The 26,920-nt window shown below is 33.8% G+C and overlaps 1 protein-coding gene across 4 annotated transcripts in view; it reads left to right on the top strand.

The window, feature by feature from the left end:
• ARL6 (ADP ribosylation factor like GTPase 6) overlaps nt 1-24,793 on the top strand; it is a 41,571-nt gene extending 16,778 nt beyond the window's left edge. For 2 of the 4 annotated variants that reach the window (XM_059164399.1, XM_059164397.1), the window contains 3 exons: nt 10,236-10,365; nt 14,114-14,169; nt 22,082-24,793. In XM_059164399.1, the coding sequence (XP_059020382.1) occupies nt 10,236-10,365; nt 14,114-14,169; nt 22,082-22,107 (212 nt within the window). In that variant the 3' untranslated portion in view covers nt 22,108-24,793. Of the gene's footprint in view, nt 1-10,235; nt 10,366-14,113; nt 14,170-18,168; nt 18,641-22,081 lie in introns of those variants that run through there. The other 2 variants (XM_059164398.1, XM_059164400.1) reach the window with 2 other exon arrangements.
• The last annotated feature ends 2,127 nt before the right edge of the window (nt 24,794-26,920 follow it).

The following is a 26,920-nucleotide window of genomic DNA, read 5'->3' as shown; positions in this document are numbered from 1 at the left end:
TCTCAAGATTGCTTTGGCTATTTGGAGTCTTTTGTGGTTCCATACAAATTTTATAATTATTTGTTCTATTTCAGTGGAAAATACTACTGGTATTTTGATGGGAATTGCATTAAATCTGTAGGTTCCTTTGGGTAGTACGGACATTTTAACAGTATTCTTCTAATCCATGAACATAGTGTATCTTTCCATTTGTTTGTGTTGTGTTCAGTTTCTTTCATCAGTGCCTTATAGTTTTCAGAGTACAAGTCTTTTACCTCCTTGATTAAGGTTATTCCTAGGCATTTTATTCTTTTTGGTGTAGTTGTAAATGGGATTGTTTTCTTAATTTCTCTTTTTGCTGCTTCATTATTGGTGTATACAACAAATTTCTGTTTATTAATTTTGTATCCTGTAACTTTACTGAATTCATTTATTAGTTTCAATAGTTTATGGTGGAACTTTTGGTTTTACTGTATATACTATGTTATTTGTAAGCAGTGAGTGACAGTTTTACTTTTCTCTGCCAGTTTGTATACCTTTTATTTCTTTTTCTTGTCTAATTACTGTGGCTACAACAGTAACCACAATAAAAGTGGCAAGAATAGACATCATTGTCTTGTTCCTACTATTAGAGGAAAAACACTGTTTTCTACCATTGAGTATTATGTTAGCTATGAGTTTTTCATATGTGGCCTTATTATGATGAGGTATGTTCTCTCTAACCCCACTTTGTTGAGAGTTTATCATAAACTGATGTTATATTTTGTCAGATGCTTTTTTTAGAGTGTTTTTTCTGGTTTTGGTATCAGAGTAATGCTGGCCTTTTAGAATGAATTTGGAAGGTTCCTTTCTTCTTCTATTTTTTGGAATAGTTTGAGAAGGGTAAGTATTAACTCTTCTTTAAATGTTTGGTAGAATTCACCTGTGAAGCCCACTGGTCTTGGACTTTTGTTTTTTAGGAATCTTTTGTTTTTGATTCAATTTTATTACTAGCAGTCAGTCTGTTCAGATTTTCTGTTTCTTCCGATTCTGTCTTGGAAGATTGTATGTTTCTAGGAATTTATCCATTTATTCCAGGTTGTCCAATTTGTTGGTATATAATTTTTCATAGCAGTCTGTTATAATTCTTGGTATTTCTGTGGTTTGTCTTCAGTCTTCTCCTCTTTCATTTCTGATTGTATTCATTTGAGTTCTTTATGTCTTTTTTCCTGGATGAGTTGGCTAAAGGTGTATCAGTTTTATTTATATTGGTTTCATTGATCTTTTCAGTTGGCTTTTTAGTCTCTATGTCATTTATTTTCTCCTGGAACTTTATTTCCTCCTTCTAGTAACTTTGGGCTTTGTTTGTTGTTCTTTTTCTATTTCTCTTAGGCAAAGAATCATAATGTTTATTTGAGATTTTGTTGTCGTTTCTTGATGTAGGCCTGCATTGCTATAAACTTCCCTCTTAGAACTGTTTTTGTGAGGAATGCCTGGGTGGCTCAGTTGGTTAAGTGTTGGACTCTTGATTTCAGCTCAGGTAATTCTCTCGTGGGATGTGGGAAGTGAGCCCTGCATTTGCTTCTCTCTTTCTCCCTCTCCCTCTGCCCCTCTACTCCTCTGTGTATTCTCTCTCTCTCTCTCAAAAAGAGATCTTGAAAAAGAAGTCTTAGAAAAAAAAAACAAAACTGCTTTTGCAGAACGTCTGGATTGGTCAGTTGGTGAAGTGTCCGACTTTATTTTGGGTCAGGTCATGATCTTGGGTTTCTGAGGTCAAGTCCTGCATCAGGCTCTGCACTCAATGTAGAGTCTGCTTGAGATTCTCTCTCTCCCTTTGCCCTCTCCCTATGCTGCTTATGCCAATCTTTCTTAAATAAAAATTAATAAATAAAATCTTTATTAAAAAAAAGAACTGCTTTTTGCTATTTCTGTAAAATTTCGAACTATCATGTTTTCATTTTTGTCTCTAAGTTTTTTTTTTAATTTCATCATTGACCCATTGGTTGTTTAGTCTCTATGTATTTGTGTTTTTTCTGTTCATTTTTTTGTAATTGATTTCTTGTTTTATACCGTTGTCAGAAAAGATGCTTAATATGATTTGAGTCCCTTTAAATTTATTGAGACTTGTTTTGTGGCCTAACATGTGATCTGTCTTGGAGAATATTCCATTTGTACTTGAAAAGAATGTATTCTGCTGTTTGGGGATAGAATATTCTGTGTATATCTGTTAAATCCACCTGGTGTTCATGCAAAGCCACTGAACAAAGTTCCTTATTGATTTTCTGTCTAAATGATCTATCTACTGATGTAAATGGGGTCTTAAAGCCCCCTACTATTCTTGTATTATGGTCAATTTCTCCCTTTATGTCTGTTAATACTCACTTTATATATTCAGGTGTTTCTATGTTGGGTGCTTTGGTATTTACAATGTACAATTGTTATATCCTCTTGTTGAATTGATTTCTTTATCATTATGCAGTGCTTTTCTTTGTCTCTTGTTATAATCTTTGTTTTAAAATATATGTTATCTGGCATGAGTGCTGCTACCCCAGCCTTCTTTTGCTTCTTTTTGCATGGAATATCTTTTTCCATGCTTTCATTTTCTGTGTCTGTGTCTTAAGGTTCTGAAGTAGTCTCTTGTAGGCAATATATAGTTGGGTCTTGTTTTTTTAATCCATTCGGTCACCCTATATATGAACATTTTTAATTGAAATATAAGCAGTTCATAGTCAGATGCTCAGGTCTTAAGGTATAGTTCAGTAGTTTTGACAAATGCATACATTCATATAACTACACTGCCTATCAAGAAACATTTTCACTACCCCAGAATGTTCTTCCACACCCCTTCGCAATCAATACTTCACACCTCATACCAGGGAACTAATCTGATTTCTATCACCAGATTAATTTTGCCTCTTCTACAGTTTCATATAAATGGGAGTAAGAGCACATACATTTTCATGCATAGGTTTTTTTTATTTGGCATAATGTTTTGGGGAGTCATCTATGTTGTTGTATATATCACTTGATTACTCCTTTTTATTCCAATGTAACATTCTATTATGTATTTATACCATAGTTTGTTTGTACAGTATCCTGTTCAGTGACATCCAGACTGTTTCTAGTTTAGGACTAGTATGAATAAACCTGATATAAACATTCTTGTAAAAGGCTTTTTATAGACATGTTTTCATTTCTCTTCAAAAAATTCTTAGGAATGATAATGCTGGGTCATAGGATAGATGTATGGGGGATATTTAAAGAATTTCAAAGTGGTCAAACTATTTTATAGTTAGTAACATAAATGAGAGTTCCAGTTTCTGCATCTCCTTTCCAATGATTGATTTTTTTTTAATTTTAGCCTTTTGATTGAGTATATAATAGGATCTCATTGTGCTTTTAATTTGTTTATTACTGATGATTATTAATGTTGATCACTTTTGCATATTCTGTTTGCCAGTCTTGTACATTCTCTTATAAAATGCCTTTTTAAGTCTTTTGCCCATTCATTAATTTGGTTGTCTTCTTATTATTGAAATTTAACATTTCTTTATAAGTTCTAGATAGAAGACCTTTGTTAAATATATGTGTTTTGAAGATTTCTCATCAGTATCTTGCCTGTTTATTTTCTTCACAGTATCTTTTAATGAATAGATACATCTAATTTTGATGAGGTATAATTTATCCATTTTTCTTTTAAATACAAGCTTTCTGTGTACTCGCTAAAAAAAATCTGTGCCTAACCTAAGTTTTCTAACATATTCTCCTATGGTTTCTTCTAGAAGCTTCATAGTTCTGGCTTTTATGTTTAGATCTGAGATCCATCCTGAATTTTTGTACTTCCTTCATACAGCTATCCAATTATCCCAAAATATTTGTTTGAAAAAAATTTTTTTTCACTGAATCACTTGTCAGAATCATCTGACTTTCATACTTACTGAATTTAATTTGAAAAAAAAAACATATATATATATGCACACACACCAATTTCTGGACTCTGTTTTCCATTTGATTGATCTCTTTATGGCTTTTCACATTTGGCCTTTTACCGTGGATTTATAATAAATCCTGAAGTCAAATAGGATAAATCCTCCAAACTTGATCTACTTTTTCAAGATGATTTTGGTAGTTCTAGGTGTTCCATATTTCAAATAAGTTTTTAGATCAACTTACTAATTTTTTTGAAAAACTTGTTGAGATTTTATTTTAATCATATTTGGGGATAGTTGACATCTTAACATTGGACTTAACACTGAATGTTCCACCTCATGAGCATGGTATGTCACTTAATATGTTTATGCTTTTCTTAATTTCCCTGTCCTTTATGGTTGTCTGTAGGGGTCTTACACATCATTCATTCAGCTTACCCATTAGTTTTTTATATTTTTGAAGCTACTATAAATAGTATATTTTATTTCATATTCTAATAGTTCATTGTTAGTATGGGAAAATATTGACTTTGTATTCTGAGAGTTTTTTAAATATATTTACTCTCATAGTTTTTCTGTATATTTCTTCAAATTTTCTATGTCTAAAGCCCAACATCAACAGAAATTCTACTACTTCTTTTTTAACCTTTATGCCTTTTATTCTTTTTCCTATCTCACTGCACTGGCTAGGACCTTCAGTACAATATTGAATAGAAATGCTAAGTTTTGTCTTATTCCCACTTTCTTCCTGTCCTAAATACTGGTGCTTGGTTCTCTTCTTTTCTAATCAATGTCCTTTGTGGCATTTTGTTGTTGTTGTTGTTCCGCAATAGGGCACTTTTTCCCCCCGCTTTAAAAACCTGTTCAGGTGATGACCTTTTTCCCCAGGGATTTTCTTAATGGCATATGGAAATTCTGTCTGGATCTCTTGGTTGGCAGACGCTACTTATTCTGTTATTTTGACATTTTTTAAGGCAAACCTCTTTCTGAAATTACCAAACTATCAAATTCTCTACCTTCCCATTGCTTTATGTTCATATAGTAACTTCACCTTTTCTTGAATCATGTTAGAATATATACTATAGGAATGCCTTTTTATAACAATTCTGCACCCACACAGAAGCTACATTTTCAGTACGAGGTAAATAGATATTTCATGAAAAGTACAAGATTTTCTTGCATGCTAGTGTAACTACAACAATGGCTTCATGAACTGCCTTTTATTTTTTCACAATGGCCCCTATACTGCATTCATTTATCTTGAAATGGTGGCCATCCATAACTGCAGATCTCGATCTGTGATACTTATCAAATAATTCCACTTTTTCCTCTAATGACATGACTTTTCTGTGGTTCTTGGGAGCACTTCCAGCATGACAGGTGGTACTTTGTATGGGTCCCGTGGTTTAATTCAGGATATACAGTATTACACAAAATAAAAAAATATGTGAGAACTGTGAGAGATAGTTTTTTGTGGTACACGATTTCCTGGAGAAAGGAACTGTTTATATAGGATGATTAGTATCACATAGCATTTTAAGCAGATACTTCCAACACTTGAGCTCACTGCAATAGTAGCTACAGGAGATGGCTATGAAATTAACAGTGGTACAGTATTACTACAATTTATGCAGTTATGATTTAATACTGCATCCTTTACTCATTTGCATTTTTCTTAACTGTGAATGCTACCATATTTGGTTTATGTGTGCATAAGTATTGATAAATTTTAAATTTTTATAATAAATTTGTTTATCTTTTATGGTAGTTAGTGGTAAAATCATCTCATTTCTATATATATTTTATGTATTCATGAAATGCCTAACCTTTTCTTAATTTTCCTTCAGGGTTTCTAAGCTTCATGATTTGTTTACAGGATTTTTCAAATTGTTGCATTTCTCCCAAATATTCTTCAATATATTTACTGAAAAAAAAAGGCACGTGTAAGTGGACTTGCATAATTCAAGCCCTTGTTGTTCACTATCATTATCATTCATCCATTGATAGACACTTAGGTTGTTTCTATACCTTATTCCCATTCTTTACATTTATTTTACCACTAATTATGATGCTCACTAGGGTTTGCTTATATCTTTATTAGGTCAAGGAAACTTTCTGTTATTCCTAATTTTTCAAAAGGTTCCATTATATCCTTGTGTTATAATTTACCAAATACTTTTTCTACATTTGTTACAGCAATAATACTACACTGTATTCACATCTATTAAACCAAATATATATTCCTGGGTTAAACCTCATTTGAGTATTAACCTTTCCATATATCACTGAGTTGGATTTGCTAACATTTTGGTAGAAATTTTTGGTTTTGTGCTCATAAGGTTTTTGGCTTATAACTTTCTTAAAATGCTTTAGTCATCATGGTGATAGAGGTCTTATAAAATGAGTTGGAAAATATTTATTCGTTCTCTTTTTACTTTATTTTTTGGATTGGGTAGAATTGGTATTATTTTGTCCTAAATGTTTGATAGAAGCTTTCAGGGTTGGGATTTTGTGTGTGTTGGCGGGGAATATAAGGGAGTAAGAGGGACTGTGAATTAGGAGTTAAATTTCATTAAACGATAAAAGGCTATTAAAATTTTGCATTTCTCCTTATGTTACTTTTGGTAATTTTTGACCAGATTTTAAAATTAATTTATGTTATCAAGTGTACTGACATAAAACTGTTTGTATTATCCTCTTACTATCCTTTTAATGTCTGTAAGATCTGTGTATGTTCCTTCATTTCTGATATTGATCATTTGTTTCCCCCATTTTTTCTTGCTCAATTTTTTAAAGAGTATATTGGTTTTATTAACTTTTTAAGAACTCTGGCTTTGTTAATTTCTTCTGTTGGGTGCTTTTAAAAAATTTTGTTAATTTCTCTTCTTTGTTTTATTATGAATTTTCTATATATATATTGTTTCTCATTGTCTGTTACCTTTTTCAGATAGAAGTAGAAATCATTGATTTTATACCTTTTCTAATATGAGCATTTAAAGCAGTACATATTCTCTAAGGATTTAGTTACATGTCACAGATTTCGATGTTTGTTTCCTTTTTTATTTAGTGTGAAGTATTTTCTAACTTACCTTGTGAGTTCTTTTTTGATCCTTAGATTTTTTAGTAGTGTATTATTTAATTTCTATATATGGGAATTTTCTAGGTTTCTTTTTGTTACAGATTTCTAACTTAAATCCATTTGATGAAATAACATATTCTGTAAGATTTCATCCTTAGAAATATTGGGCCAGTATTTATGCTATGGGAATTTTCTAGGTTTCTTTTTGTTACAGATTTCTAACTTAAACCCATTTGATGAAATAACATATTCTGTAAGATTTCATCCTTAGAAATATTGGGCCAGTATTTATGTTGGTCTGGCTTGGTGAATGTTCCATCTGCAGTTAAGTAAAATACGTATTTTGCTTTTGTTGGATGAAAGGTCTATTAATGTCCGTTAATAGTATTCATTTATTAGGTGCATATACAGTTAAAATTATTTTGTTGTTTTGAGTGAGTGACACTTTCATAATTTTTAAATGCCTATCTTTTTCAAAGAGAAAGAGGCAAACCAAGAAACAGATTCTTAACTTTAAAGAAGAAACTGATGGTTATCAGTGGGGAGATGGGTGGGAGATGGGCTAAACAGGTGATGGGGATTGAGGAGCGCACTTGTGATAAGCAGGGGGTGTTGTATGAGCAAGTGGTGATGTATAGAAGTGTTGAATCACTAGATTGTATACCTGAAACTAATATTACACTGTATGTTAACTAGCTGGAATTTAAATAAAAACTTTAAAAAAGCACTGACATATAATAAACTGCACAGAGAGCAACAAGTATCTGTCTTTTCCCTTCATCTTGAACACGACTTTGTCTAATAATAATGTAGTCATGCAAGCTTTCTTACATTTAAATGTATGCATGTGTTTTTATCCAGTTCCTCTTGGCTTGTCTGTGTCCTTATGTTTAAAGTGTGTTTCTTATAAACATTGTATGATTATGTATGGCTTTTTTACCCATTCTGACATTCTCTGTTTCAGGGTAAATTTTAGCTGGACTAAATATTTAAATGTAAAAATCACACCAATGCAGCAGTAGAAGAAACTATGGGAGAAGTTTAAAATCATTCTGGGGCAAGAGGAGGCCTTTCCAACTATAACACAGAAACCAGAATCCTAAAAGATTGATGAATTTGACTACATAAAAAGTTTTTAATTACAAAACAAACCATGAGCAGTCAAAGGCAAATGACAAGCAAGTGGGTTATTTGCAGTTCATATCAGAGCTACAGGACTTTTTTCCTTATTACTTATGGTGTTCCTACAAATCCTAAGAAAATAAAAACTTAGGGGTACCTGGGTGGCTCGGTCAGTTAAGCGGCTGCCCTTGGCTCTGTTCAGGATCCCAGGGTCCTGGATCAGGCTCTCTGCTCAGCGGGGAGCCTACTTCTCCCTCTCCCTGTGCTTGTCACTTCCCCTGCTTGTGTTTCCTTTTCCTGTCAAATAAATAAAATTTTAAAAAGAGAGAGAGAGAGAGACTTAATTGAAAAATGGAGAGTGGCACTTGAGTGGTTTAGTCAGTTAAAAGTCTGCCTTCAGCTTAGGTCCTGATCCCAGGGTCCTTGGATGGATCCTGGAGTCAGGTTCCCAGCTCAGAGGGAAGTCCTCTTCTCTCTCTCTGCCTCTCAGCCCCATTCATGCTTTCCTTCTCATTCTCTCTCAAAAAAATAAAATCTTTAAAAAAAAAAATGGGAAAAAGCTTGGGTAAGATAGTTCATTAAAAAAAGAAATAGAACCATCTTTTGAATATATACAAAAATTCTTGACCTTTTTCAAAACAAAGTAAACATTCTGATAATACTTTTTACCTATCCACAATCATAAAAAGGTCAATAGGTTTGATAACACTCTTGGCAAGGGTACTGGAAATGTTCATTCTTACACATTATTGTTGATACATAAATTGATACATTTTTAAAGGAAGGCCTTGCAGTAATCACTACAAATAGCAATTTACGTATCTTTTTTTTTTTTTTAAGATTTTTATTTATTTATTTGACTGAGATCACAAGTAGGCAGAGAGGCAGGCAGAGAGAGAGGAAGGGAAGCAGGCTCCCTGCTGAGCAGAGAGCCCGATGTGGGGCTTGATCCCAGGACCCTGAGATCATGACCTGAACCGAAGACAGGGGCTTAACCCACTGAGCCACCTAGGTGCAATTTACATATCCTTTAACTAGCAACTCTACTTCCCAAATTTACCCTACCAGACATACTGCCTATGTACAAAATTTACGGTGTACACTTTTATTCATTTCAGCATTTTTTATAGTTTTAAATATTGGCAACAATACAAGTATATCTCACTGGGTACTGATTAAACAAATTATGGTACATAGTACTAACAGGCAGAATATTCTACAACTGTTAAAATAGTGAAGAAACTGCTCTTTATGTACTGGTATGGGACAAGCTCCAAAATATGAAAGTAAGTGAAAAGCAGGAGATATCAAACTGAATAGTCTGCTATTATTTGTATAAAGAATAATATATAATAAGTGTTTGAAAATATTTCTAAAAAGATGCCAGGTGATAGGTGATATACGTTAACACTTTTAGAGAGAACTAGTAGATGGCCTGGAACAGGTAGGAGGGAAATTCTTTTACTGTATACCATTTTGTGTCATCTGAATTTTGAACTATTTAAATGAATTAACTCTTCAAAACAATGAAAAATTTTTCCAGAGTTATAACAAACTAAAATATCTTGTTAAAATATCTAGTTTGTCACTTCTAACAAGTGTCTAAATTTAAAATCAAGATCTAGTTTGTCTCCCTTCTACTTTCATTTTGAAGTTTGACTCCTTTCTGTTGACAGAAAAAACAAAACTAAATATTTGATCCCTTTGTAGATACTTCTCAGTAACTCCAACTCCCACCACACTCATCTTTGTTTTAAAGCTCCAACCAGAGGGCAGGTGTCGTCTTTTTTTTTTTTTTTTTTTTTTTTTTTTTTGTCAGAGTGAAACAGCAGAGCTGCTCCCTGAACAGGGAGCCAGATGAGGGAATTTGTCCCAGGACCCTGGGATCATGACCTGAGCCAAAGTCAGACACTTAACAGACTGAGCCACCCAGGCGTCCCAGGGGGTGGATAGTCTTAAGAAAAAGTATTTTGTTAATTCTCCTGTCATTCAGATACATTCTTAACAGTATATGTCTTTAAATGTTTGTGTATATGTGGTACAGAAAGAAGTGGTTGGAAAATAGTTTTAGTGAATTTCAATTTGAAGAATTTAGGGAAATGACCAAAAAGCTGAAAGGGTGATGATAGTCTTACTTTGTCTTTTAGATATTAAGCACCGCCGAATACCAATCTTATTTTTTGCAAACAAAATGGATCTTAGAGATGCAGTGACGTCTGTAAAAGTGTCTCAGCTGCTGTGTTTAGAGAACATCAAAGATAAACCATGGCATATTTGGTAATGTTTTATACTTACTCTTCATTACAGCATTCTAAAAAAAATCTCCGAGCTTCAGTTCTTTGCTAAGCTTATGTGTAAGACACCTAACATGATAGGATGTAAGCCAAGGATTTAGTTGTATTAGAATTGTAGCAGTGCAGGTATTCATGAATATATTACTGTTAAAATTTTTTCCAATCTTGGCCTGCTTGGCTGGCTCAGTCAGAGCATGCAGCTATGGACCCCAGAGTTGCGAGTTTCAGCCCCACAGTGGGTGTAAAGTTTACTTAAATAAATAAATCTTTAAAAAAAAGAACAAAAAAAAATTCAAATCTTTCTGAGGATATGAAATAGAAACAACTCTTTAAAAGATCTAGCCAACTTACCCAGTTTCAAGCCCACTAAATTCCTTCTGCATATTGAATCCAGCAACCACAGTCCCATCTCAGGACTTTTGCACTTGTTAGTCCCTTTGTCTGAATCAGTCTCCAAAGTGATTTTCCTGGCTTGCTGTTGTACTTCCTTCAGGAAACCTCTCCTCATAACCCTCCAAAATATTATACCTTACCCCCCTGTCTCTCGTTTTTTTATATGCTTTGCTTTATATTTCTCTTGCCATGTCCTCTTTGGGTTTTGCTTGCTTTATAGTCTGTCTTCCTATACTACTGCATTAGTACCATGAGAGCTGGCATTTTATCAGTTTCGTTCACTCCTTAACCTCTAGAATGATAATAGTACGGGGTACTTAATCATGTACACAACAAACACTGGTGTATATGATTATATAGAAATGTAAATATTAATTTCATTTGGATATACTAATACAGTTGAACTCTTCAGTGTTTAGCATCTGAAATTATTATACATGTTTATTTGGAAAGCAGTGTCTTATGGATATATTTAACTTTGGTGTGCCTTTCTGCCAAAATATTCCAATAGGGATAACCAGAAGTTATATATTAGATAGTATTTTAGTGCCTACCTTATATTAATTTAAGCTTCTTTCTATCCACCCACTTACTCCCTCTGCTACAAGATGTCCTTCTCTTGCCAGTTCTCCCTTTTTTAAAAGGTAATTATGGAGAAAGCCCTAACAAAGAGGCAGAAAAGTATACTACCCCTAGAAGAGAAACAGAATACGGAACAAGGAGATTCTAGAGCTCAAAAAAGAACTTTTAGGTGAGAGCCTTAGAAAGCCCTTGAAAAGCCTCAGTATTCAGGGCCACCAGCTCCTTTACCCAGGAGTGAAACCCTATATACCTATCTTGAGTAAAATCCTCCTTACTTTGGAATCAGAAGAGTCAGTTTTATGAAATGTCTTTTGATTTAGAATTGTGGTTCTGTGATACTTGGTTGGTAAAGAAAGGAGGGATTTTAGGTAGAGAAGTATCTTAAGGTGAACCTTTGTATTTCTCTCTAAATCATACCTAAATTAGTAATGCTCAAAGTAGACTAGTTTTTAATTTTTGCATTGTACTAAATTGATAGAAAGTACATTAAAAGCCATAGGTCTAATTAATAGTAAAAGATGCAGTCCTATTTTTAATTTTGAAATAGAAATTAATTTTGCAAGTGGAAAAAAATCTCTTTCTACTTAAAATCATCAGCAGTTGGATTTTAACAGATTTCTTTATTCAGTTGTGACATCTAAATACTTCTCAGTGAGAGAAAAGGTAATGTCCTCATGCTATAAGGATGTGTAGTATTACATTGCCAGGTTCCTATGTTTTCTGTATAACTTATAGAAGAATGCCAAGTATTTCTTTGAAAGTTGTTTATAATTTTGACTATTCAAATAGTATCTCACTAATTTCTAGTGTTTCATTTGTTAAGCTTGTTTTTTAATTTTTTGTTATTTTTTAAAGCATGTATAAAATTGAAAATACACTTATTTTTCTTTTCCAGTTTTAGGAATAAAGGTAACACTCGGTGTGCATATAAAACATTCTTTTTTTTTTAAGATTTTTATTTATTTGATAGAGATCACAAGTAGGCGGAGAGGCAGGCAGAGAGAGAGGAGGAAGCAGGCTCCTTGCTGAGCAGAGAGCCCTATGTGGGGCTTGATCCCAGGACCCTGGGATCATGACCTGAGCCGAAGGCGGAGGCTTCAACCCACTGAGCCACCCAGGCGCCCCCATATAAAATATTCTATCTCTCTTGCCTTAAGTGCAAGTAAATTTACTGGACAATAAAGATTATAGAGAAATGAATACTTTTGTGCTTTATTTTTAATCATTGTACTAAATATATAGCTAACTCTGATTTTTAGGCTCTGATTTTGTTAACAGTTTTTTTAAAAAAGTTTTTGACAAAGTCCCTGGCACAATATGTATATACATATTTGCTTATTTACTCTCTTATGAGGGCAACAGGTAACAAATCAGATAAATAGATACATAAAATATCAGCTGGAAGGATGAAGAAGAGTAGAGTAGGACAATAAGAGAAAGAATGAGAGGTGCTCCCTCTGTGAAATCTAACTGAAGTCAGAGAGAAATTCATGCAAAAGTTTGGAGGAATAGCTTGCCCGACAGAGAGGCCAGACAAGTGAAAAGGCTCCTAGATGAGAATGTACCTTATGTGTTCCAGGAATAGCAAACAGTGCAGGCTGGCTTGAGGAGGGAGATCTAGGGGGAAGTTGTAGGAGATGAGGCCATTGAGAAATAGCCATAGGCCATATCACACAGGTCCTAGTAGGACATGGTAAAGACTTTGGCATTTATTCTAGTTACAGGTCTGATGATGTATTCAAAGGGAAAGGTAGAATTCAAACATTTGGGAATTATTAGGAAAAGATGCAGGGTTTTTAGTATGGCACTAATGCCACCAGTAAAGGGAACAAGTTTTTCCATTTTATTACTTGTTTGGTTGAGACCTTAGTCTTGCTTGGGACTATAAGTGTGTGATAAAAATCAATACATTGATCTTTCTTGATTTAAGCATTGCAGTTACTAATGTTTTGCTGCTGATATGGATAATCTATAATTTACTTTGAATAATTATATATCACATGCTGTTGATTTCTGTCTTTCTATTTTAAAATAATTTTATGATAAGTCATATTCATAATCTAATTCCTTGAGAGTAATTTGTTTTGATTAGAATCAAATTAATTATTCAGGTAACTATGTACACACTTAAAGGAGCCCTAATCATTGAGAAAATCCAATTATTTATACTAATTGCTATCAGTCTATGTCTTTGAAAGACATTTGATAATATAAAAATCCTCTGCATTTTATTATTTTAGTTTATTCAACACCATTTTATAGATGCTACAAATAAAGGCAGACAGTTGAATACCTGTCCAGGTTCCTGAAGCCATTAGATATAAGGATATGATTGAAATCTGAGATTTTTTTTTTTTATTCTCCCAGTTTACCAAAGTTATAATTACAGGTTTATACCTTATAGATATAAAATTCCATTTCAAATAAAGTCACTCCGTCGTGTGCCTAAATTACAACCTAAGTCAAGCATTTCTAATGGATAAATGTTATTGAGCCACTGGAGCTGGGCAAAGTAGAATAATAACTTTTTAGTGATAACACTTTTCCAAATGTCTATTATAAATCATGAATAAATTTCTCATGTCTTTTCTGAGCACTCAGACTTTTTCCTGTTTATATTCAGTTTCAGCACTTACCAGTTTTGCTCAAATATAGGTTATTAGACTATAATAATTTGCCATATAGCAAAATTGTAATTATTATTATGGTTTTATGAAGTAATGAAATGGATATGTTTCTTATGGATTTTATTTCAGTGCTAGTGATGCCATAAAAGGAGAAGGATTGCAAGAAGGTGTAGACTGGCTTCAAGGTACATCACAAAATACCGTGCATCTTCAGCCTTTATTCCCATTCTATTCATATTTTTCTTTCCCTTTTTACATTTCATTTTTACTATATCATTGCCTTTCTTATTTCCGTTTATTTCTGCTGTCAGAAAAAACAATCGAGTAAGTATCCAATACCTTACTACATGTATTTTGTTGTTGTTGTTTGTTTTGTTACTTGGTTTTTGGTTTATTTTCTTGTTTTTTGGGGTTTTTGTTTTGTTTTGTTTTTTTGGACAGGACAGGACCAATGGGCAGAAAAGACCTATACTGGGGTTGTGAGAAGCAATTGATTATATACTGTGAGGTGGGGAGAAATAGGGGAAATGGGAGGTTTTAGAAAGAACTTTTATATGCTAAAGAGGACCTACAAGATAAGGGAGGCCTTGCCTTTGTCCTGTTAAGGTTGTTTCTCCCTCTAGCAAGGCTTTAAAGTTAAGATAGTTAGGAGCTTCCTGGAAGAATGTGTCACATAGCCTATGGAGGAGTGTGGTGGAGGGCAGATGGCAGGGTGTCTGCTTATGCTTTGTCTTAAGCAAGCCTTCTGCTCTCTCATCATTTTCCCCATGAACAGTTTTGATCCTTAAATATGTTGAAGATGAAAGGTCTCATCTTCTTTAAGTTCTTCCTGCTGAATGGGGTGTGGAGATGTCCCTACCTATGGGTCAGTATTGGTCAGTTATGGAACAGATAAAGGAGATACAAAAGGGGGAGGCAGCTGAATCCAATGTGGTCAACATATATGAACCTCCATGAGTAGAAAGGATCATCTCATGGAGGTTCATGTCAGCTGGAAGTTAGGCAGCGAAGTTGACACTAGGCAGGGTGACACCAGAAATGGCAGAATAAGATTAATATTATAATGAGAAAGAAAAATCAGAATAAAAGAGCTTTGATAGTTGACCTTTGATAATTTTCCTCTAGTTCAGGACTGTAAAGCAATCACTAAAGGAAAGAGAGATCATTTAAAGTGCTAATTTGAGTATCCATTCATTTAGAAACCTAGATTTATTTTTGTGGTAATCTGGAATATATAAACAGCATTTTGTTTTTTATTTTAGCACAAGTTTCACCTTAATGTAGCAGTGAAAACATCTAATGCCATTCTATATTGTAAAACTGGTTCATGCATATGTGTTACTTCAGTATTTAATGGAGAAATGCTATTGTGAGTGTCCTTTAGGGCTTTGACCATGTACTAATTAAGAGCTTCCATGTGCAAAACATCCTCCAGTCTCAAAGAGGGAACAAAGATGGATGCTAGGTGGTCATACCAATGTAACACAAAATGTGTCCACTGTTGTTTTAAAATTGGAAGATTCGCTGGGTTGGTAATAATTTTAATAATGTGTCTGTGCATTCAGGGGAAACCCAAAGTAAGGCAACCTATCCAGCCTGGGACACAAGTTAGAAATACATAGTCAATGGATTTTGTTAGGGCCTAGTCATATAATTTTGGGCATCCTTTAACTGGTGTTAAGATATCAAGGGCTATTCAATTTTAGAGGGCCAACTTTTGAATTTGTTGGTGACTGCCATGTCAGGCTAAAAGATGGTCACTGTATGCTTGGCTAAAGTCTCTACTTGTAATTTTACATTAATAGAGGTAGTTCCTAGACAAATATTACTAAGGAATAAAACCATTAAGAAGCCCTCTTTCTTTGAGGTCCAGCCTTAACAGTATCCTAATTACAAGGAATCACTGTCAAGTGAGAGACTTGTCTCAAGAGATTAGGGCAAGTACATCCCCGAGTGCATCATCCAGTCCAATCATAGAGAAAGTGGGGTCATCCATTATCTCCACAAGTCTGTAATTAACCTCATGGAGTGGGCTCCAGCTTTTAAAAAAGTTTTCGGGCGCCTGGGTGGCTCAGTGGGTTAAGCCACTACCTTCAGCTCAGGTCATGATCTCAGGGTCCTGGGGTCGAGTCCCACATCGGGCTCTCTGCTCAGCAGGGGGCCTGCTTCCCTTCCTCTCTCTCTGCCTGCCTCTCTGCCTGCTTGTGATCTCTCTCTGTCAAATAAATAAATAAAATCTTTAAAAAAAAAAAAAAATAAAAATAAAAAAAAAAATAAAAAAGTTTTCATTTTCCTTAAATAAGGAAATTGGTCAAGATGACATTTGAGTTATACAGTTGTTCGGGGATTAATCCCATTTTCCAGTTGTTTAAATAATAATGTGCACATGGAGGTCCTCATATTATTCCCACAGCATAACAAGCAATAAGATTATCTGTATATGAGCTGTTGTATAGTAAATATGTAAAAACTATATCTCTGCAATTTACCTCAAGTTGTCTAGCTTAAGCAAACAACATTTAAGAACAATCAAAACTAGGATTTAAGATCTGTAGAGGTGGGTTATTGACACATAATTTTTCTCTCTAAAATAACCCTCATTTCCAGAGATAGCCAAATCAAGATGAATTTGTCTGCAAAACAAGTCCAATTTTAATAAACTTGGCCAAATTATTTACATAAGTAGCCTCTCCTGGCCAGAAGCCAAGTCAAGTACTTGCCATCAGACATGCCTGCAATTCCTGTAGGTTTAGGCAGATTCCTCTTCACAAGGTGCCCAATATATCCTGAGGTTCCTGTACTTCCCAGAAGTGACATTCTTTGCTCACCTGGTGATGCTGCTGGGAACTCTGAAAGCAAGGTATTTCCAAAGGGCTTTATGCGCCATGTTTTGTGAAGTCAGCCTTAGTTCCTCAAAGCCGTTTGGTCATATCTGAGTCTAGGTCTGTCTCTCAAATATGATATTCCAGTCAAAGCCTTGATAAAATAACCAATGTTTCCAATGGTGTCCTGTTACAAGAACAGAAATAATAATAAAAAAAATTAAAGCGTTTAACTTTTTTATCTACCTGAATCCTCCAGAATTCAAAAGGTCCCAGTAAATATTCTTTCTTCCATGGCAATCATAGTAAATTACATAAGTTTGGTAAGACTCTGTTCTTCTTGTAACAGGCTACATTTACTTCTATTACATTTTTCTGAAGGGTTTATTTAAATAAATAATTTGCATCTTTACAATCAATATACATGGCAACTCTAGAAAATTTAAATTTATGGCAACAAATTTCTGTCAGATCTAGTGACAGAAGCACATTTGAAGTTTGGGACAAATTCCAGGCCTTAACTGTCAATAATTAAAAATAAGTTTGAATGGCATATATCTCCTAAGAATCATGCTGAACTCTGTATAGTTCCATTTATACATGTTTACACAAATTTTAACACTCATTTAGTATTGTAGATACCAGTGTTCTACTGATGTTTTGTATATTTCAGTTTTGTTATCTAAAATAGCTATCATTGATTGGTATAGTATTTTACCATTATCAAGGAATAAATTAAGATGTATCATTTCCTCTAAGATTACATTGTTTATAACCATAGGAATGGATTCAAACAGTGACCCACACAGAGCCATAGATGTGAAAGAAACCAAGTCCTGTGGGTTCTTTTATTACAGGACATGAGTCAGGCTGAAAAATGTCCATTTGTGAGCAGAACTGGGGATCATTCCTATCAAGAATCTCCCAGCCCTGAACAAGGATAAATAACAAAATATTATTAATTCTACTTGTAGTCTTGTGGCTATAAGTTTAATTTCTTCTACACTGACCTTTTAATGCTAGTTATATATGTAATTTTGCGTTCTCTTATGCATATCCTGGTGAATCTAAGAATAGCCTGCTTGACCATGCATAAAGAGACATACTATCTCTTTGGTTCAGAGTATTAAATGTATAACTGATAAATATTTTTATGTGTTATGTGTGGTATTTTCATAAACTGCACAGACTGGTTTTTTTTTGTTGTTTTTGTGTAGACATCATGACATTTACCGTTAAACTATAAAGAATGTTATAGTCATACTTTACAATTAAGTAAAACATAATTGAGAACCTTTAATGGTGATAAAGAACTGTTTTACACTTCTGATGCTTTTATGGGACTTATTCTCCATAAAACAGGTTAAGGAGCAATGTTCTACAGAAGATCAGAAGCATATGTTCAGCCTTGATTTATTTTCCCAGTCCTTGTTGCTCACAGTGAAGATATAGCATGGATAAAACCCTACTGTTGCTCATAAAAATATAGTACCTACTGAAAATAGGTTGATAAATTGTAGTTCTCGCTTCCTTTTTTTGTTGGTATATTTTGTCTGTAATAACATGGCCACTAGGTGTCAGTAACGATCTAACATCACAGTTCCACTTGCCAACTCTGTTCTTATTACTAATTTTTGTGTCTTTGATTTGTCTGATTTATTATCTTTGTATCTTACTTCCCCTTTTATAAGGAGGATACACTATTGGAAATATTTTTGAGCCTTTGTGTTACCATATTTTATGTAACTTTTAGAGCAGTTTTCCGTGAACTGTTTCCCTATCTTATGTAGGGAATATAGAATAGCAATAAAAAATATTTGAGCTTTTGAGTCTAGCAGATTTATTCTACTACTTTCTATTAACAATTGTATGTTATTTTCTTTTGAAGATAATTTTCATCACCTATACAAATAAAAAATAAGAAGTCAGAAATTGTATGGATTAAATAAAACACTGTGTTAAAGTGTCTCAGATAAGAAAAAAAAACCAGTAAATGTTAAATTCACCTTCTACCTAAGTGCTCTCTATTTAGGAGAGGAGGAAACTTAGTACATAGATGTTATCAGCTTGGTTTTGAATAGGAGATCCTTTGTTCATCTTTCCTATGTAATAAATAGTTTACATTTTGATTCTCCAGACTGTCTCTCTGGATTTAAAAAGAGGTAAAAACTCATTTTGCAAATTAGGTAGCAGTAAATATAGGAGACTAATCCATGCCTGTAACTTAATTTATTAGCCACTGATTTTTATGTAAATTTAGCTATGAAAGATATTCTGAATTTGTATCTCTTCATTTTGCTTCCAGAATTATGAAATTTCCTAGAATGATAAACAAGAAAGTCTCTGGTTCGTTTTGGACCAGTTTAATCTTACTATTTTAATGTTGAAAATTTTTGAGTAAAATATTAAATGACATATATTATGTCATGATCCCCTTCTCTTTTGAAAGGATTTTCAATAATTACCTATATCTTATAACCCAAAGACAAGAACTCCTGGGTAGACTATGAAATGTCTTTTAAAACTACCAAGGACTACACAGAAACCATTGCAGAGGCATAAGTTGTTTTCTAGCTCTGAAACTTTCAAATGAGATTTATTTTAAAGATTTTATTTATTTATTTGACAGACAGAGATCACAAGTAGGCAGAGAAGCAGACAGAGAGGAGTGGGGGAAGCAGACTCCCTGCCAAGCAGAGAGCCCAATGCGGGGCTCGATCCCAGAACCCTGGGACCATGACCTAAGCTGAAGGCAGAGGCTTTAACCCACTGAGCCACCCAGGCACCCCTCAAATGAGATATTTATGAAAAGAAATATTTCCACATGACTAGTGAAACATACTAATTTTATCACTTTATCGGGGAAAAGTTAATGTTTCCAAGATTTTAAAGTAAGACTTTTATATGCATATGGGCATTCCAATCAAAGATAAAGGACTGAACACACGCTTGGTTTCATCCTCTTCTCAAATCTAACTTAAAGGGGGGGGGGGGCTTTGGTTTAAAGAAAAAAAAAATGACAAAAATGGCAACCAAATTTTAAAAGCTGGATGTCTGATGAATGTTGGATGATTTAAGAGACCTGAGGACGGTGAATTCTAAACTAGCACTGAGGAAAGCTGGAAAGCATCCTACTTTACATTGCAGATCCTCTCAAAGTCTCAGATATTGATGAAAGGTGGAAAGAAGGATGAGATGGGGCTGAAAAGATAAGAGAGTTAAACTTTCTTGCCCCCAAGAAAGATTGGAGATTCATTCTTGGAGAGAGATTATCTCCAGTCTGGGGAATACCAAGCACAACTGTGTGTGGCAGTGCTGATCTGAAAATGAAGAATAACTGAAAGTTTTTATACCACATAGTGTAATCATCTTCCACCTTTTCCTATGTCTCCAAGAAGACACTGTCAGTAGGCAGGATATAGAAAGTCATCTTTGAGGAATCAGACCAGCGAGAGAAAAGATCTAAAGCTATTAACAACAAAGATTCCTGAGAAAATGGTGTAGCTAGCTACACTAGAATAAAGATCATATTTTATAGGCCTCACATACATATTGAAATTTTGGTCAGCTTTATAGTGTTCATTCATACTTATGAGAAGATGGCAAAGGATCATCAGGTATTTGAAGACCAAAACATTAAAAATAAGGGAACATCAACATACCAAAAAAGTGGGTTATAGAGGAAGTAGTATTTATTTAGGGAGAATATTAAAAAAACAACAACAACAAAACAAACTATTGGGGTATTCTCAAAGAGATAAGAAAAGGTATTACTTTCATGAATATGACCAGGGATACTACTTGGAAAGGACCAATGGGGGGGGGGGGGATGTTCTTAGAAAATAATAGAACAGAAGAAATTGAAAACTCAATAAAAAGATAAAGGCATTCTCTCAAGAAAGTAGAGCAAAAAGGTAAAATTGGAAAGAAAAGAAAGAGGGGGCCCAATATCCAAATAATACAAATTTTAGAATGAGTGAAGAGAAAATAGAAGGGAAAAAATTTACCAAGTAAATCACCAAACAGTATTTTCCAGAACTGAATGATGGATTTAGTTGAAAGGCCTCTTGAGAGCCCAGTGCAGTGAATGAAAACATTCCCACACCAGGGCTCACCATTATTTAATTTCAACACTGAAGACAATGGAAGATTTTACAGGCTTCCTGGAAAGAAAATAGTTTCATGTTAAGGATAAGGGAGCAGAAATAGCATTATATTTCTAATCAACATTTGGAAGCTGTAAGATAATTGGGCCGTGGAAAAGTCCAAGAAGAAAATAATGGAATTATATGCGCAGGCAGTGCCAGTTTATTGTGACTGTAGAAATTAAACATCTTCAGCCATACACAGTCTCAAGAATGTACTTTCTATACCTTTTACTAAAGTAGCCATTGGGAGGTATACTCTTAAAAGACAAGGGAATAAACCAAGAGGTGAAAATAAGAGACCACGAAACAGGAAAACCAGCATAAGAGCCTGTGTGAAGGATCCTCAGGATGATCATGAAAGATAATGAAATCCTAGAATGGTAATGAGAGATCCCTTATGAAGATGGCTGGGCAAACATAGAGAACAACTGGTCTACATTAGAGAGTTTTGGAAGAAACTAATGGAGAGTTCTTCAGGAAAGTGGAATTCATAGGCTATGTAATGTGCTTCATAGTAATAAAGGTTTAAACAGTGTGAGACTAGTGGCAATGAATTAGTGTCAAGTATCTTGAAAAACTAAGACAAGACTAGAGAATAAGGCACACTTACTAAAACAGGGAAAACAAAATGTAGAAGAAAGGAAGAATAACGGAGGGAGATACAACCTGTCTCAGTTGTGAGTAGCATGTAGATTCATCACATGACTAGATTACTGTGGTAGAAGAATAGGAGTGCTGGATGCATAACAGTTGCAGGACAACACAGTGAGAACTGAAGCCTCATACTACATTGAAGGAACTGATATTTCAAAAAGTAATTTTTTAAAAAAGTGTATTACTTAGAGATACACAGGTAAATCTCCGAAAAGGGGTTAGAAATGGTTGCCTAAGAAAGAGGAGATGAGCCAAGGGATTGCTATTTTTCATAAAAGCCTTGGAGAACTAGTTGGATCTTAACTGTGTGCATGTACAATGACAGAATCAAAAGCTACAATGTGTTTGTGCTTTAAACAAACAGTTGTGTGCATAGGCTTCCACAGTGTTTTTATAGATTTTTCTTGGATTACTTTAGAAAATGGATTTTGCCTGTGGAGACTGATAATTTTTTGTTTGGTTTTTGTTATCAGATCAGATCCAGGCTGTGAAGACATGAAAAGATAGTATTTGGAAACCTCAACAGTTTTCAATTCAAGGAATGTATCTTAAGGCACACTGAATACTTCATATTTTTTAAAAGATGTTTGTGCATCTAGGAATACTTCATAATCTTCTGCTTGCATTTATGGACTCTGAATGAACTTTTTAAGAACATAGGACTTCAGGTATGCTAATCTGACCATTAATTTTATTAAAACTAAATCATTCCTCAGAAGGGCTCCTTCTCCAGAATTATCAACTTCTTAGTAAAAGTCTACATTTGATTGTAATTAGAATGTTTAAACTGAGAGTTATAAGCCACCTCAATATCTCATCATGATTTATAGTATGTTTAATGCATCTTTTTCAAATTGTCTTACAAAGTTTAGTTTATGGTATGACTTTGCAGTATGATTGTGTTTGGAAAAAGAACTTTAAATATTTATAAGGGACCATGGGTAATTAATATATACATAAAATTTTTACTATATGTCACTATCAATAAACAATATACAATGTACAAACTAGTGTACTTTGTTTACACTGAAAAGAATAATGCTGTGTTAATGTAATATTTAGTGTTTTACTGTCAAGCATTTGTAAGTTTTCTGAGACCAAATTAAGCTGAATTTATTTATCCCATGAATGTGTATTGAACCTCTCTGTACCTATACTAGTCCGATATTGTCCCAGGCAATGGTGATACAAGGTAAATAAATCAAGACATATTCTTTATCCATAGAGAACTTAAAATTAATGAGGGTGATTTTGAGAACCTTTTCAAACATAGTATCATTTTATTTTTGGCTACATGACTATCTTGGATTTTAAGATTAAGAGGTATGCAAATGAACTAATGATTCTTAAATAATTACTTTAACTGACTTCTTATTTCTTTAAAATGCCTCCAATTACTATGGCACTTTCTTAAAATAAATTGTGACTCACCAAACTGTATTTTTCCTGAGCATAAACTGATAAAAAAAATGTTGTTTAGAATTTTAGACACATCTCAGGTATCTTCTCTATGCAAATTGTGTTAGTTCTCAAAACTTAATTAGAGACCACTTAAAATTGTGATCTCTGAGTAGAAGCTTTCATTTTAAATTAACCACTAGAAAACAGTATATAGAGCAAGGGTGTCAATCCTGAAAAACACTACATATAAAGAACAACTGTAATATACATGTGGAAAACATCTTACCATGTCCTTAGCTGTGAAAATGATAAAAACAGGAGGCAAGGGGCACCTGGGTGGCTCAGTCAGTTGAGCTACTGCCTTCAGCTCCTGCCCTTTTCTCTCAAATACACAAAATATTTAAAGAAAATAAAAATTAAAAAGGAGGCAAAAGATAAGTGAGTAATACTAGGTACATTACTGTAACTGTGGTACTGGTTGTATATGCCATAGAGATTTGAATTGAAATAGTTTTAAAAGTAAAGTTCTGTAATTCAGTTTCTCTTAGGCCAAAAATCCCAGTGGTTTGGAATCTGATAAATTAAAAGTTATCCAGAATATTTGAATAGTCCAGCATTTTAGCTAGCTTACAGGCCTCTGTTTTGATGAGGATACAAAGTGAGATTCTCATTAATCTAGAGTTGCCTCAAACTCTAAACACTGAATGTAGTTTAACAAAATACTTATATTCTGTTGTTCTGGAGGATAGGAGAATAGTTTAGGAGGATGAGTATATTAGAGTTCAAATCCTTATCCACCAGAACGATTGTAATACTTCAATAATAATAACTATCACTATATGAACAATATATAATAGCTATCACAATAATAATAATAGCTATCACTATATGAACACTATATTTTGAGCTAGATATTACTACACATACTGGATTTTGCATTATTTAATTGTCGCAATAACCTTGTGTGGTAGGTAGGTTTTATTATTTCATAGACAAGGAAACAGAGACCTGAAAAAATTACTTGCTAAATGGCACTAGTAAATGCTGGTGCTATGATTTGGAACCAAACCATCTGTTTAAGATAGATGAAGTCAAGAGACAAGAGTATTACAGATAATAGAAATACAGAGCTATCTGCCACAAGGATAGCGAAAAGGATTGAAAAGGCTCTCATTGGGGTGGGAGACCAGGATGGGGGTGGGAAAGTCAGAGAATAGTGACTACTATTTTGTTTTTGATTGTTTCTAAAGTCTCTGAATACTTCAGATTTTCAACTCTGGGTATAAATGAGTAATAAAAATACTTTTTAAAACTACACTGATACTAAATTAATGAGTACTGCACAAACTGCTGTAACTCATACCTGTGCAAATATTTAGAAGAGAGAAAAGTACTTTTTCCTTAGTTTCCATGATCTCCAAATCTAGTTTATGCTCTATTAACATCTATTCTACTGTACATTTTCATGTGAAGATTATGTAGAAGCACATTGGACTATAGGATGCCATAAAAGTGTGGATAAGCTGAGGTTATTACATTTGTATTTAACATGGTATACAATTAAAATTTATTTCATTAAAACTCAAGCAAGTGTTTTTTCATGTTTAGACATCACTCTGTTGCAATTTTAATTCATTAAGTTCTATATTTCAATATAAACACTTCATAAAATGTTCAAAACTTACTGTATGTATTGTACTTAAGTATTTATATGTGGCCCTATTCAGCCCATGCCTTGTAAATCACGAAAGAGTTCAGTTTTATATAAATTTGTTTTTCATTTATAGGTTGTCTGCTAAAAACTGTGAATTATTTTTTGATTGCTTAAGTTTTTTTTTTTCTTTAGAATTCTTGGCATAACACGTTGTGATTTCCATAAATATATGCAGTTACTCTTGGGAATACTTAAGGCAGATACCTCCTACATGTAACTGTGGTGTGTTAAAATGCTGTAGCATTTTAACTATGAATATTTTCTGCTTTTTGATTATTCTCTTACTTTTTAGATTAAAAATAAATAAAGCAGATTAAATGTTCACTTAAATGGATTTAAAATAGGTTTGTCCATTTCTGTGGCTGGGGGGAAATACTACAGTAATAGAAAATTGGTTATTGTGTTTAATTGAATGTTTTAGGTAACTTAGTTATTATATTCATAGTGAATCTTTCTCATTAAGGATGCTTCTGCTGGGATTTACAAGGGACTTCCTCGGGACCATTACTGACTCTTCCTTCTGATCACTCAATTTTAATGCCACACTTGGAGTTTCATCAATGTACAGTGCTAAACTTTTTCTGGTGATTTAGAGTAAACCAAGAGGGACAAATTAAATCTTTCTCCAAATTTGAAGTCACCAAGTAATGCTACATACAAGTCATAGAGGAATAGTAGGTATTTTGAAAACAAAATTTGGTTAGATATGTAGTAGTAATAATAAGCATTTTTATAGCTTTTAGTATGTGCCAGGAACTTTCTAAGAACTTTACATATATTAATTCATTTAATCCTCTTGACAACCTTATGAAATAGGTGTTCTCATCTCTGTTACATAGATCAGGTGTCAGCAAACTACCAATCTGGTTCTGTATAGCCCTCGAACTAATAATTTTATATTTTTAAAGGATTAATTAAGAAAAAAAGAGCAATAGATACTGTAATGTGGTCTGTAATGCATAAAACTATTTATACTCTGGGGCTTTACATAAAAATGGTTGACCCCTGTTACAGTGCAAATAAGCAGGACTCTGGATTTTGAGTCTAGACAATCCGGCTCCAGAATGTATGTTCTTAACCTCTATGAGGTTTGTCAAAAAGCTAAATATTTTCTAAAATGGAATAGAACAATTTTTAAATCACTTCTTTCTTAAATAATTATATTAAGTATGAAAAATTAGATTCAGATGCCTACAAAGTAATGCTCTTTGAAATCTTTTTTTCTCCCCTGGTAAAACTGATGTCCTAGCCTTCTGAAGTGTTTTTCCTTCCTTTTCTTTAAATGAGTAGCAACACATTGGGCAGATTCTGAAACATCAGACATGTTAAATTTTAAAGAATTATTTATTTATTAGAGAGAGTGCATATATTGTGGGGAAGGGGCGAAGGGAAAGGGAGAGACAGTCCTAAGTGGACTCCATGCTGAGCATGGAGGCTGATGTGGAGTTCAGTCTTATCATGCTGAGATCACGACCCGAGCCAAAACCAAGAGTCGGACACAACCCCCTGAGCCATCCAGGCACCCCTGCACACATTAATATTTTAAAGTATAATCACACACACAGGTTATCCCTAAGCACATGCTTTGACTTTCCAGATTTCCCTATTACTTTTACCGGTATATTTTGACATAAATGATAAGTAGTATTGATAGTCTTGAAATACATATGGTAAAATTTGGGAACATTTATGATTCAGTTTGTAGATATGTGTTTTTTTAAAAAGATTTATGTATTTTTAGTGAGAGCACAAGATGGGGGAGGGGCAGATGGAGGGAGAGAATCTCAAGCCGACTCCCCACCAAGCAGGGAGCTCCATGTGGGGCTCGATATCTGGACCCATGAAATTATGACCTGAGCTGAAATCAAGAGTTGGAAACTTAACCGACTGAGCCACCCAGGCACCCCGTGGATATGCATTTTAAGTTAAGTGATTATGAGTAACAACTATAGGTAAAAATATGTTCTTGATTATAAACTTCATGGTTATCCCTCCATCTTCTAAATTTTTGCCATGTGACTGGTGATATAACATATATCCATCCATAAAGTATGAGGCCCTAAGTTAGTCTCTCTCTCTCTCTTTCTCATTCTCTTTTGGAAAAGTATATAAATTCTTCCAGGTATTTTATGGAATACCTTAATGTAGTAAACTGAAATGGGTTTATGCGTCTTCCAGTTAAATGAAATCATTAATG

This window comes from Mustela lutreola, chromosome 2 (genome assembly GCF_030435805.1).
Source record: "Mustela lutreola isolate mMusLut2 chromosome 2, mMusLut2.pri, whole genome shotgun sequence".
NCBI classification, from domain to species: domain Eukaryota; kingdom Metazoa; phylum Chordata; class Mammalia; order Carnivora; family Mustelidae; genus Mustela; species Mustela lutreola.
This window is presented reverse-complemented; position numbering and strand designations above follow the sequence as displayed.